This window comes from Bison bison, unplaced genomic scaffold (genome assembly GCF_000754665.1).
Source record: "Bison bison bison isolate TAMUID 2011002044 unplaced genomic scaffold, Bison_UMD1.0 scf7180017864461, whole genome shotgun sequence".
Classification (NCBI taxonomy): domain Eukaryota; kingdom Metazoa; phylum Chordata; class Mammalia; order Artiodactyla; family Bovidae; genus Bison; species Bison bison.
The window spans coordinates 10428093-10441014 of record NW_011495023.1 but is presented as its reverse complement, the minus strand read 5'-3'; the positions used below and the strand labels follow the sequence as shown (position 1 = coordinate 10441014).

The window sequence follows — 12922 nt, the reverse complement described above, 5'->3', positions numbered from 1 at the left end:
GTTTCTCAAGAGGCAGGTCAGGTGGTCTGGTATTCCCATCTCTTTGAGAATTTTCCACAGTTTATTGTGATCCACACAGTCAAAGGCTTTGGCATAGTCGATAAAGCAGAAATAGATGTTTTTCTGGAACTCTCTTGCTTTTTCAATGATCCAGCAAATGTTGGCAATTTGATCTCTGGTTCCTCTGCCTTTTCTAAAACCAGCTTGAACATCTGAAAGTTCACAGTTCATGTATTGCTGAAGCCTGGCTTGGAGAATTTTGAGCATTACTTTACTAGCATGTGAGATGAGTGCAATTGTGCGGTAGTTTGAGCATTCTTTGGCATTGCCTTTCTTTGGGATTGGAATGAAAATTGACCTTTTCCAGTCCTGTGGCCACTGCTGAGTTTTCCAAATTTGCTGACATATTGAGTGCAGCACTTTCACAGCATCATCTTTCAGGATTTGGAATAGCTCAACTGGGATTCCATCACCTCCACTAGCTTTATTCCTAGTGATGCTTCCTAAGACCCACTTGACTTCACATTCCAGGATGTCTGGCTCTAGGTCAGTGATCATGCCATCGTGATTATCTGGGTCGTGAAGATCTTTTTTGTACAGTTCTGTGTATTCTTGCCACCTCTTAATATCTTCTGCTTCTGTTAGGTCCATACCATTTCTGTCCTTTATCGAGCCCATCTTTGCATGAAATGTTCCCTTGGTATCTCTAATTTTCTTGAAGAGATCTCTAGTCTTTCCCATTCTATTGTTTCTCTCTATTTCTTTGAGTTGATCGCTGAGGAAGGCTTTCTTTTCTCTCCTTGCTATTCTTTGGAACTCTGCATTCAAATGGGTATATCTTTCCTTTTCTCCTTTGCTTTTCGCTTCTCTTTTCACAGCTATTTGTAAGGCCTCCCCAGACAGCCATTTTGCTTTTTTGCATTTCTTTTTCTTGGCGATGGTCTTGATCCCTGTCTCCTATACAATGTCACGAACCTCCGTCCATAGTTCGTCAGGCTCTCTGTCTATCAGATCTAGTCCTTTAAATCTATTTCTCACTTCCACTGTATAATCATAAGTGATTTGATTTAGGTCATACCTGAATGGTCTAGTGGTTTTCTCCACTTTCTTCAATTTAAGTCTGAATTTGGCAATAAGGTATTCATGATCTGAGCCACAGTTCACTCCTGGTCTTGTTTTTGCTGACTGTATAGAGCTTCTCCATCTTTGGCTGCAAAGAATATAATCAACCTGATTTCAGTGTTGGCCATCTGGTGATGTCCACGTGTAGAGTCTTCTCTTGTGTTGTGGGAAGAGGGTGTTTGCTATGACCAGTGCATTCTCTTGGCAAAACTCTATTAGCCTTTGCCCTGCTTCATTCTGTACTCCAAGGCCAAATTTGCCTGTTACTCCAGGTATTTCTTGACTTCCTACTTTTGCATTCCAGTCTCCTATAATGAAAAGGACATCTTTTTTGGATGTTAATTCTAGAAGGTCTTGTAGGTCTTTATAGAACAGTTCAGCTTCTTCAGCATTACTAGTCGGGGCATAGACTTGGATTATCACGATATTGAATGGTTTGCCTTGGAAACAAACAGAGACAATTCCGTCGTTTTTGAGATTGCATCCAAGTACTGTATTTCAGACTCTTGTTGACTATGATGGCTACTCCATTTCTTCTAATGGATTCTTGCCCACAGTGGTAGATATAATGGTCATCTGAGTTAAATTCACCCGTTCCAGTCCATTTTAGTTCGCTGATTCCTAGAATATCGACGTTCACTCTTGCCATCTCCTGTTTGACCACTTCTAGTTTGCCTTGATTCATGGACCTAACATTCCAGGTTCCTGTGCTCTTTACGGCATTGGACCTTGCTTCTATCACCAGTCACATCCACAACTGGGTGTTGTTTTTGCTTTGGCTCCATCCCTTCATTCTTTCTCAAGTTATTTCTCCACTGATCTCTGGTAGCATATTGGGCACCTACCAACCCAGGGAGTTCATCTTTCAGGGTCCTATCTTTTTGCCTTTTCATACTGTTCATGAATACTATTAGACTAAGCTCAGATGGTAAAGCGTCTGCCTACAATGCAGGAGACCCAGGTTCAATCCCTGGGTCGGGACGGTCCTCTGGAGAAGGAAATGGCAATCCACTCCAGTACTCTTGCCTGGAAAATCCCATGGATGGAGGAGCGTGGTAGGCTACAGTCCATGGAGTCGCAAAGAGTCGGACACGACTGAGTGACTTCATTTCACTTCACTTCACTGTTCATGAAGGGCATAGTTGTGTCCTTAGAAATATCTTTATCCTGTTTTCCTTAAATTATTTCCATAAGAGAAGACCATGCTCTTCATGGGATAGAGGCAGAAAATGTAATCCAGAGCTAAAGGAATGTGAATAAGTAGTGTGTGATAATTTTTTTCTTGTTTCCTTCCTCCCTACCCTACTACCTTCACCACAAAATGCCAAAGATCAGTGGTTCTCATCAGGCTGAGAGTGGGGGTGATGATATGTCAAAGTTACCTGGAGAGGGTTTTCCTTGGGTTTATGGCTCATCCAGGATGAGCTCATCTCTAGGTCCTTAACATGATCATATCTGTGTGGACAAAGAATGTCACCTGCCATAGCAGTAACCAAAGGGTGTTGTGGCCACCTAGCCAGTAGCCGCCCCTGACCGTGCAGGCTGAAGGGATTCAGGGTTTAGGAGAAAACAGGATGCTGGCCCTAGATAGTTAAGGTGCATATCAAGGGAGTGATTTCAATGGGCCCAGACTCTTGCGTCTTCCTAAACAAAAGGGCTAAATTCAGTAACTAGAGATGTCTCATTTTTCCTTAATAAATGGTAATCTTTTTGATATGCCACTACCTGGGGGTTTTGTTTTGTCTGTTGTCCCCAAAACTATATATCCCAGCTTCTCCTCTACCGCTTCAGAACAGTTTCTCAGAGCTATCTTAGAGCTGCCTTCCCAGGCTCAAGTCCTCAACAACTTCGCCGAATAAAACTGAATTCTCCACTTTAAGGTTGTGCTTTTTTTTTTTTCAATCGACAACTGCAAAGGCCCTTCTTCCAAATGAGGTCACATTTATCCTTTCAGGTGTTAGGACATGGACATATCTTTTGGAGGGGCGGCTTTTGTGAGGGAAGATCAGAAATTCTGTCCTGAGGCGTCTGTTAGAAATCCTAGCAATGATGTGAAGTAGGATACATAGGGTCTGGAATTTATTGGAGAGCCTAGGCCAGAGATGGACGTGTGGGGATCACCAGTTTACAGAGGGAACTTAATGTCATGATGCTCGAGGAGATTACTGGGGGAACTAGAGTTTAAATGATTCTAAGAAATGTCTAAGCCACAGTGTAGGTATAATTTTAAATTTGCTGAAGAACTAGATTCTTTTTTTTCAATTCAGTGAGTTTGGGAAAGAACATAGGTGATGGTGTTGACCCTTTAAATTCTACATACGAGTAGTATCAAGTAGCATATATCCTTCTGTGACTAGCTTATTTCACTTAGCATAATACTCTCCAAATTTATTCCATGTTGTCCCCTATGGCTGGGTTTTCTTCTTTATTAAGCCTGAATAACTTTCCATTGTATATACATACTCCATCTTCTCTACCCATTCATCCATTGGTAGACACTACACTTGATAGGTACAGAAAAGGGAATCTGCATCTCTCTGAAACGTTCTGAGAAAAAGCCCTGCCAGAATGTCTGTGTGTGCTTAGTCGCTCAGTCATGTCTGACTCTTTGCGACTCAATGGACTGTAGCCCACCATGCTCCTCTGTTCATGGGGATAAGCTTATATATATTCAAGGGACTGCTACTTAGCCACAAGAAAGAAGGAAATATTTCCATTTGCAGCAACATGGATGGTTCTAGAGAAATCCACTTGGTTTTCACAAGTCAGACAAAGACAAATGTATGATATCACTTACATATGGAATCTAAAAGATGATACAAGTGAACTTCAAAACAGAAGGACTTGATGATACAGAAAACAAACTTATGGTTACTAAAGGGGGAAGGAGGATAAATTAGGAGCATGGGATTAACAGATACACACTACTATATATAAAATAGGCAGAAACAAGTATTGTATAGCACAGAGAATTATTGAAATACTCAGTATCTTGTAATTACCTATAAGGAAAAGAATCTTAAAAAGACTATATACACATAAATGTTCATGTATAATTGATTCACTTTGCTGTACACCTGAAACTAACACAATACAGCTATACTTCAATAAAAAACCAAAAAATGAAAAATGTTGAGTAGATACAAACAGAATTGACCTATTTATTTCTCCCTCCTGCCTGCAGTCCCCACATTTCACCAGGCGAGGGAAGTATGAGACACCCATTTGACCATTCCCATTGCCTCAGGGAAGAGCCCCTGGAGGCGGGCATAGCAACCCACTCCAGCATTCCTGCCTGGAGAATGTCCCCATGGACAGAGGAACCTGACGGGCTACAGTCCATGGGGTCTCAAAGAGTCGGACGCAACTGAGCAACTGAGCACCCATGCACAATCCAGCGGGGCTTTTTCTCAGAAAGTGTCAGAGATGCAGATTCTCTTCGGTACCTATCAAAAGCCAGACACTTCATTTCAAACTATGATAAACGTAAGTGCACCTCTTGAAAATGCTTGATGATCCAGTTGACAAATACAGGATCAGGCTCCAGCTGTGTGATGAGAAGTTTGAGGGGACTCAGATTAAGAGCTGATAAGGATAGGCCCATGGTCCTTCTGGTAAGTAAAGGAATCTAGGAGTCTTGGTAGGGAGGAATCATGGGAAAAGAATAAAGAACACACGTGGAAGCCCAAGGGCAGCCCTTTCTTCTTTCTGCCTCTGAGAAAACAGGCAGCAGCTAGTAACTGAGTCCTGCTTCTCTCCTTGACTATGGCAGTTTCACCACATTACATAAAGGCATCATTCAAAACTGAAAACAGGTTTACAATGTGAGACATTCTGATAGTAACTCTTTAAGATAAAGAAACAAAAACTGAGAGGAAAAAAACCCAGTGAAATGGTAAGTCAGCTATATGTAGATATGGGATGGGAAAGAGATCTTATGGGAAGAATTTCTAGTTCTTACAGCCACTATGGTAACCACTATATAATGGTACCTCAAAAAATTAAAATAGAACTACCATATGATTCAGCAATCCCAGTTCTAGGTATTTATCTAAATGACTTGAAATCCAGGATCTTGAAGCAATACCTACACCCCCATGTTCACTGCAGCAGTATTACAATAGCCAAGATACAGAAACAACTTGGGTCCATCAGTGGACGAATAGGTAGAGAAGATGGAGTATGTATAAACATGGAAAGTTACTCAGCCTTAGTAAAGAAGTAACTCTGGCATACGGAACAACATGGAATAAATCTTGAGAGCATTATGGCTAAGTGAAATAAGCTTGTCACAGAAGGACATATGCTACTTGATACTACTTGTATGTAGAATTTAAAGGGTCAACACCATCACCCATACTCTTCCCCAAGCTCAATGAATTGGAAAAAAAAATCTGGTTCTTAAGCAAATTTAAAATTACACCTTATACCATGGCTTAGACATTTCATAGAATCACATTTCCTAAACAACTTTAAACAAAAATAACCAAACAGTTTCTAATATTTCAGACTGGATTCCTGCTAAATTAATGGGCACTTTTGGAAACCACATGTTACTTTCAGTGCTGAACATGTGAATTTTCATTCCTTCAGCAAATGAGTGGAAGGATCAGTTCAGTTGAGTTGCTAAGTCATGTCCGACACTTTGCGACCCCATGGACTGCAGCATGACAGGCTTCCTTGTCCATCACCAATTCCCAGAGCTTACTCAAACTCATGTCCATTGAGTCAGTGATGCCATCCAACCATCTCATCCTCTGTCATCCCCTTATCTTCCTGTCTTCAATCTTGCCCAGCATCAGGGTCTTTTCCAGTGAGTCAGCTCTTCACATCAGGTGGCCAAAGTATTGCAGTTTCAGCTTCAGCATCAGTCCTTCCAATGAGTATTCAGGGTTGATTTCCTTTAGGATTGACTGGTTTGATCTCCTTGCAGTCGAATGGACTCTCAAGAGTCTTCTCCAAAACCACAGTTCAAAAGCATCAATTCTTTGGGGCTCAGGTTTCTTCACGGTCCAACTCTTACATTCATGCATGACTACTGGAAAAACCAAAGCTTTGACTAGATGGACCTTTGTCAGCAAAGTAATGTCTCTGTGTTTTAATATGCTGTCTAGGTTGGTCATAGCTTTTCTTCCAAGGAGCAAGCGTCTTTTAATTTCATGGCTATAGTCACCATCTGCTGGAGCCCCCAAAAATAAAGTCTCCCACCGTTTCCATTGTTTCTCCATCTATTTGCCATGAAGTGATGGGACCTGATGCCATGATCTTAGTTTTCTGAATGTTGAGCTTTAAGCCAACTTTTTCTCTCTCCTATTTCACTTTCATCAAGAGGCTCTTTAGTTCTTCTTTGCTTTCTGCCATAAGGGTGGTGTCATTTGCATATATGAGATTATTGATATTCTGGCAATCTTGATTCCAGCTTGTGCTTCATCCAGCCCAGCATTTCGCATGATGTACTCTGCATAGAAGTTAAATAAACAGGGTGACAATATATAGCCTTGATGTACTCCTTTCCCAATTTAGAACCAGTCTGTTGTTCCATGTCCAGTTCTAACTGTTTCTCCTTGACCTGCATACAGATTTCTCAGAAGGCAGATAAGGTGTACTGGTATTCCCATCTCTTGAAGAATTTTCCACAGTTTGTTGTGATCCACACAGTCAAAGGCTTTGGCATACTCAATAAAGCAGAAGCTGATGTTTTTCTGGAAGTCTCTTGGTTTTTTGATAATCCAACGGATGTTGGCAATTTAATCTCTGGTTTCTCTGCCTTTTCTAAATCCAGCTTGAACATCTGGAGGTTCATGGTTCACGTACTGTTGACGCCTGGCTTGGGAATTTTGAGCATGACTTTGCTAGCATGTGAGATGAGTGTAATTGTGCAGTAGTTTGAACATCTTTTGGCATTGCCTTTCTTTAGGACTGGAATGAAAACTGACCTTTTCCAGTCCTGTGGCCACTGCTGAGTTTCCCAAATTTGCTGGCATATTGAGTGCAGCACTTTCACAGCATCATCTTTTAGGATTTGAAATATCTCAACAGGAATTCCATCACCTCCACTAGCTTTGTTTGTAGTAATGCTTCCTAAGACCCACTTGACTTCGCATTCCAGGATGTCTGGCTCTAGGTGAGTGATCACATCATTGCGAGTATCTGGGTTGTGAAGATCTTTTTTGTATAGTTCTTCTGTGTACTCTTGCCACCTCTTCTGAACATCTTCTGCTTCTGTTAGGTCCATACCAGTTCTGTCCTTTATTGTGCCCATCTTTCCCTTGGTATCTTGAATTTTCTTGAAGAGATCTCTAATCTTTCCCATTCTATTGTTTTCCTCTATTTCTTTGTATTGCTCACTGTGAAGGCTTTCTTATCTCTCCTTGCTATTCTTTGGAACTCTGCATTCAGAGTTTGGAAGGATCAGTCCTGTAGAATAAAGTAAGTGGAACGATGCAGTTAAGAATGTGAGTTCTGTTCTAGTTCTATTACTCTGGGGAGATTTGGCCCTGGGGATTAGTCTCCCGCTCGGTGTGACAGAGCCGGTCTTTGGACTCTCGTAAAAGCAATAAGGGCTTCCCTGATGGCTCAGCTGGTAAAGAATCCGCCTGCAGTGTGGGAGACCTGGGTTTGAGCCCTGGGTTGGGACGATCCCCTGGAGAAAAGAATGGCTACCCACTCCAGTATTCTGGCCTGGAGAATTCCATGGACTATATAGTCCATGAGGTTGCAGAGTTGGACACGACTACGCGACTTTCATTTTATAGACTTCCCTGGTGGCTCAGACGGTAAAGCATCTGTCTACAATGCGGGACACCCGGGTTTGAGCCCTGGGTTGGGACGATCCCCTGGAGAAAAGAATGGCTACCCACTCCAGTATTCTGGCCTGGAGAATTCCATGGACTATATAGTCCATGAGGTTGCAGAGTTGGACACGACTACGCGACTTTCATTTTATAGACTTCCCTGGTGGCTCAGACGGTAAAGCGTCTGCCTGCAATGCAAGAGACCTGGGTTCGATCCCTGGGGTGGGGAAGTTCCTCTGGAGAAGGAAATGGCAACCCACTCCAGTACTCTTGCCTGGAAAATCCCATGGACGGAGAAGCCTGGTAGGCTACAGTCCATAGGGTCGCAAAGAGTCACGACCGAGCGACTTCACTTCACTTCAAAAGCAATAAGCTCTAGCAGGAAACACCCTCGCCGGAGGCCCAGGGGGCGAATCTGCGCGCAGCTCCCTGGCCAACTCGGGAGGCGGTGCTACCCTAGCCCCGCCTCCTCGCCGAGCCACGTCCGCTCCACGCCCCTCCCTCGAAGAGAAGGCGGGGCCCCCCCAACTGAGTTAAGTACCCGGAGGCCCGGCGCCAGGTACTGCCCTCCGGCCATGGACCGAAACCGAGCTTCCGCGCGCTTGACTGTCTTGCTGCGACACCTCGGTTGCCGCTCGGCCGGGACCATTGTATCCTTTGGGTTCGCGAGGTTTGAGCGTGAAGGGTGGCGGCTTTCAGGGCGCATTGCATAACCTCCCCGCTGGCTCTTCCTGGCTCCGCAGCCTCTGTCCCCGTTATGATCACATCTCTTTCGGGCGCTACGGGTCCCCAAGGCCCAAGAGGGGACTTTTCCGCCCGGTGGGGCTGCGGCTGCTGGCTCCAGCTCCTGAAGTGGCGTCGCTGTAATCTTCCTGGCCCTCTGTTCCCGGCTTTGGGAAGGGAGGGTGCGAAGTCCAAGCAGGGCTTCTCTCTGCTGCCCTGCACTTTGTGTACTTGACTGCATCTGATCGTCCGGCTGCCCAGAGACAGAGACGGAACCCGGGGCGTAGAGCCACCTGGAGGAGCCGAGGGGTCCTCTCGAGGTGGAGCTGCCCCCCAGCTCTTCCTTCTCCAGGCGAGCCAGGTGAAGCTTACACTGTTTCCTGGAGAAGGGCTGGGTGACCTGTGTCCGCTCCTGATCAGGCCTGAAATGAATCCAAGTCAATCTGTGCGCCACCGGTGTTGGATCCAGAGAGATGTCACTGTGGGCCTCAGAAATCAACTTGCTTTGCAGAATTGTTTTTGCGTGTTCAGTGATCTCATTCAGGGCGCACAGCACGGGCTGGGTTTCCCCGCCCCGCCAAGTGACCTGATTAGACTCTGCTCTGCTATATTTAGTTCTGAAATTTCTCCTAAAACGATTATACTGTTTCTTTTACTTCCATTGTTGCTCTCCCAACTGTGTTCCAAGCCTTGACGTATTCGAATCGTTATAAATTTAAAATCTCCTCCACAAACTGGTAAAGGGAACCCAAGTGACTATGTAATCTCACTTTACAGGTGAGAAAGCATTTGAGGTTAGGAGAAATTAACTTCCCTGAGCAAGGTCATTTAATGGAACCAGTGGTTGTCAAAGCGTGGTCCCCAGAGCAGCAGCAGCAGGACTACCTAGGTACTTGTTAGAAATGCAGGTACTCAGGCTCCTCTTAGACCTGTGGTATCAAATGCCTGGGAGTGTGACTAGCAACCTGTTTTCACTTAGTGTGATACTATTAATAGTTCAGTTGTGAGAAGTGCCAGTATATTGGGCCTGGATATAACTGGAAGTAGATTAAGGTTTCCGGGTCCAGTCTGTTATTATTTTTAAATTTTAATTGTGTTCTTTTTTTTTTTTTTGCCAGGGTGGGAGGAGGGAGGGCAAGCTAACAGCACGGAGGCTTTTATTTCCCCCAGCAGGGATTGAACCCATCTCTGCCTGTTGCAGTGGAAGCACAGAGTCCTAACCACTGGACCGACAGAAAATTCCCTAAAATTTAATATCTGATCTCACTGGACTTAGTTATAATAGTGTTGAGGTCAGAGCTTGTTTTTTTTTTTTTTCATCTCTATTTCCTAGAACAGCACTGTCGAATACAAGCTCCTTGTGATGGTGGAAAAATGTTCTTTGCCGGTAGGGTTCAATGTGGCAGCCACATGTGGCTATGAGCACTTGAAATGTGACAGTGCAGTTAAGGAACTGAAGTTTTCATTTTAATTCATTTCAATTTACATAGCCAGAAGTGGTGAGCGTCTCTGCCTAAATTCACTAAATTTTCAGTGAATATAAGTGTGGTTTAGGCTTAAAGAAACTACTAGAAATTATGTGACAATTTCCTCCCAACCTTAATTATTCCTTTAAGAAATAAGGAATAAATTTTGAAGTAACAGTGCAGTGTTTAAATGCAGATAAACACAAAGAAGAAAATCTATATAACCCATAATTCCATTTCTCACAGATTATTATTTGTAAACACTTTGGTCTGTTTGTTTTCTATATATTTACATAATTGCATAATAACATATTCAGGACCATGCTGTACTGTACAGATTTTTGCATCCATTTTTTTCCAGGTTTACTAGCTTTGTATAGTAAACATAGTAAATGATTATTAGCTTTGTAAACATTTTCACATACTAAGAAAATTCTCCAAGAACAACAATAACAAAAATAAAAACCATAATGCAGGAGTGGGAGAGAGGAGAAAAGGATTGGAAGGCTAATGTCTGGACTGTCCTGGCAGCTTCATTTTGTTGAGAACATCTGACAAAGATGTTAACTCTCTCCCTCGGGGGAAAACAGACAGTAGCTAGTAATTCTGACTCTTGGCCCCCCTCTCCACCTTTTTCCACTTTGGAGACTTGTGGGATCTTAGTTTCCTGACCGGGGCCTTAACCCAGGCGCTGGGCAGTGAAAGGCCCGGGTCCTAACCACTGGACTGCCAGGGAATTCCCATCTTCTTGACTATTATATTGTCCCAACTTAGATACAGACATCATTCAAAAAGGATAACATGTTTATGTGAAGTGTCATTCAGAACATAGCTCTTTCAGCTAAAGAAACAATGAAAAAAATGACCAAAACAAATGAGATCCTAAGTCAATCATCTGGTGATGACTGGATAGAAAACTAGAAGGAACTTTTAGACGTTTTAAGATATTTAAAAATGATACTGTACTATGTGGATTATATTTTTCTTGGAGTCATTGTTTATTTTATGAACTTTTTTTTTCTTTTGAGAAACCGCAGGTAATTCAGAGGCCTGTGAAAGGCTGTATGCTGCAGATCTTAAATTGAAAGCAACTAGCAATGGCACCCCACTCCAGTACTCTTGCCTGGAAAATCCCACAGATGGAGGAGCCTGGTGGGCTGAAGCCCATGGGGTTGCAAAGAGTCAAACACGACTGAGCGACTTCACTTTCACTTTTCACTTCCATGTCTTGGAGAAGGAAATGACAACCCACTCCAGTGTTCTTGCCTGGAGAATCCCAGGGACGGGGGAGCCTGGTGGGCTGCTGTCTATGGGGTCGCACAGAGTCCAACATGACTGAAGCGACTTAGCAGCAGCAGCAGCAGCAGCAGCAGTGTTTCTTTACCCCATTCATTCTCCAAGTATTTTCCAGCCTCAATACAACCGAAAGATGCAACTCAGTTCTCTCAGAGTGATTTTAAAAACTTTTTATTTTATATTGGAATCTGTGGATTAACAATTTTGATAGTCTCAGGTAGACCAGCAGAGGGACTCAGCAATACATATACATGTATCCGTTCTCCCACAAATTCCCCCCCATCCAGGCTGCCACATAACATTGAGTAGAGTTCCCTGTGCTATACAGTAGGACTTTGTTGGTTATCCATTTTAAATATAGCAGTGTGGATGTGTCAATCCCAAGCCAGAGTGATTTTTTTAACTGAGGGTAGCATCTTGAAGCTTGAACTCTAGTAGGGGTTTGAAAAAGTTCTCTGGGTGAATCTGACACCCGTCATACCCACTTCTTCTGAGAAACAGTGCTTTACAGAGGGGCACTCCACTAAACTGACAGGTGCTTATTCTTGAGTCAGAGTTGGCAAAAATTTTTTATAAAGATGTTCTTTTTTTTTTTTTTTAATGACCAGCCTGTTTCTAATATTTTGGATGAACTCCCACTAAGAGAAAAACTTCTTTTGAATAGAACATGATTCTCCTTATTTATAGAATAGAATAGAATAAAAAATTTCCATTTTTATTCACTCAGTAGTTTGGTGGAAGGAATATCCAGGGGGAATAAAATATATGGAAAGTATGAATACAATGTTGGTCAAGTCTCAGCTCAGCTGTTTTCTGCTGGGTGACCTTGGACCAGTTACTGAACCCTGACCCCAGCCAAGGGTTTCTGCTCTGTGCAGTTGGCATAATAAAGCTCTTAGCTTCCAGGCACCTCCTTAGGCTATTGTGAAATGAGACGATCTAAGCAATAGTGCATCCGAGTGTTGGTGTGTAGTCAGTGTGCCTGATGACTGTGTAGGGCTGGTCTTCCCTTGTGAAAACCAATCCAGGGTGGGTTGATTCTAGAAGGGTGATGCCTGGACTTCACTTGATTTGCCTTAAATCACATCCTAGATAGCTCACCACACTTCGGGGGTTGGTTCTCTTGCCAGTTTCCATCCTCAACAATTCCAGTAAGTAGATATAATTTTAATTCTTAGCCATACAATGTATATAAACTTTTTTTCCCCAGTGATAACTCAGATATAAAATACATATTGACTGATAAGAATTCATTATACAAATCCTCTGAATCCAGGACTTGTTCTCATTAGAACAATTATGGAAATTTTTGAAGACACTTTCTATGTGTATTTTAAAATTTAGAAAGAAGGGAAAACATCACAAAGTGCATAAGTTTATTTTATAAAATTCAGGCATGGTATATCTCGTTTAAATTAGCCAGGTTTTTTTTTGGTCACTCTGATATCTCAGCTAGCATCTTTGGTTTATCTTAAAGTCACCTTTGAAGTGGAAGACACTGATCTCTGTGGAATATTCTCA

General features: G+C 42.8%; 1 protein-coding gene across 1 annotated transcript in view; it reads left to right on the top strand.

The window, feature by feature from the left end:
* The first annotated feature begins 8422 nt into the window (after nt 1-8422).
* Nucleotides 8423-12922, top strand: part of PHYH (phytanoyl-CoA 2-hydroxylase) — a 20926-nt gene continuing 16426 nt past the window's right edge. The window contains exons 1-2 of the mRNA XM_010859935.1: nt 8423-8566; nt 12494-12552. Of these exons, the coding sequence (XP_010858237.1) occupies nt 8492-8566; nt 12494-12552 (134 nt within the window). The 5' untranslated portion in view covers nt 8423-8491. The remainder of the gene's footprint in view (nt 8567-12493; nt 12553-12922) is intronic.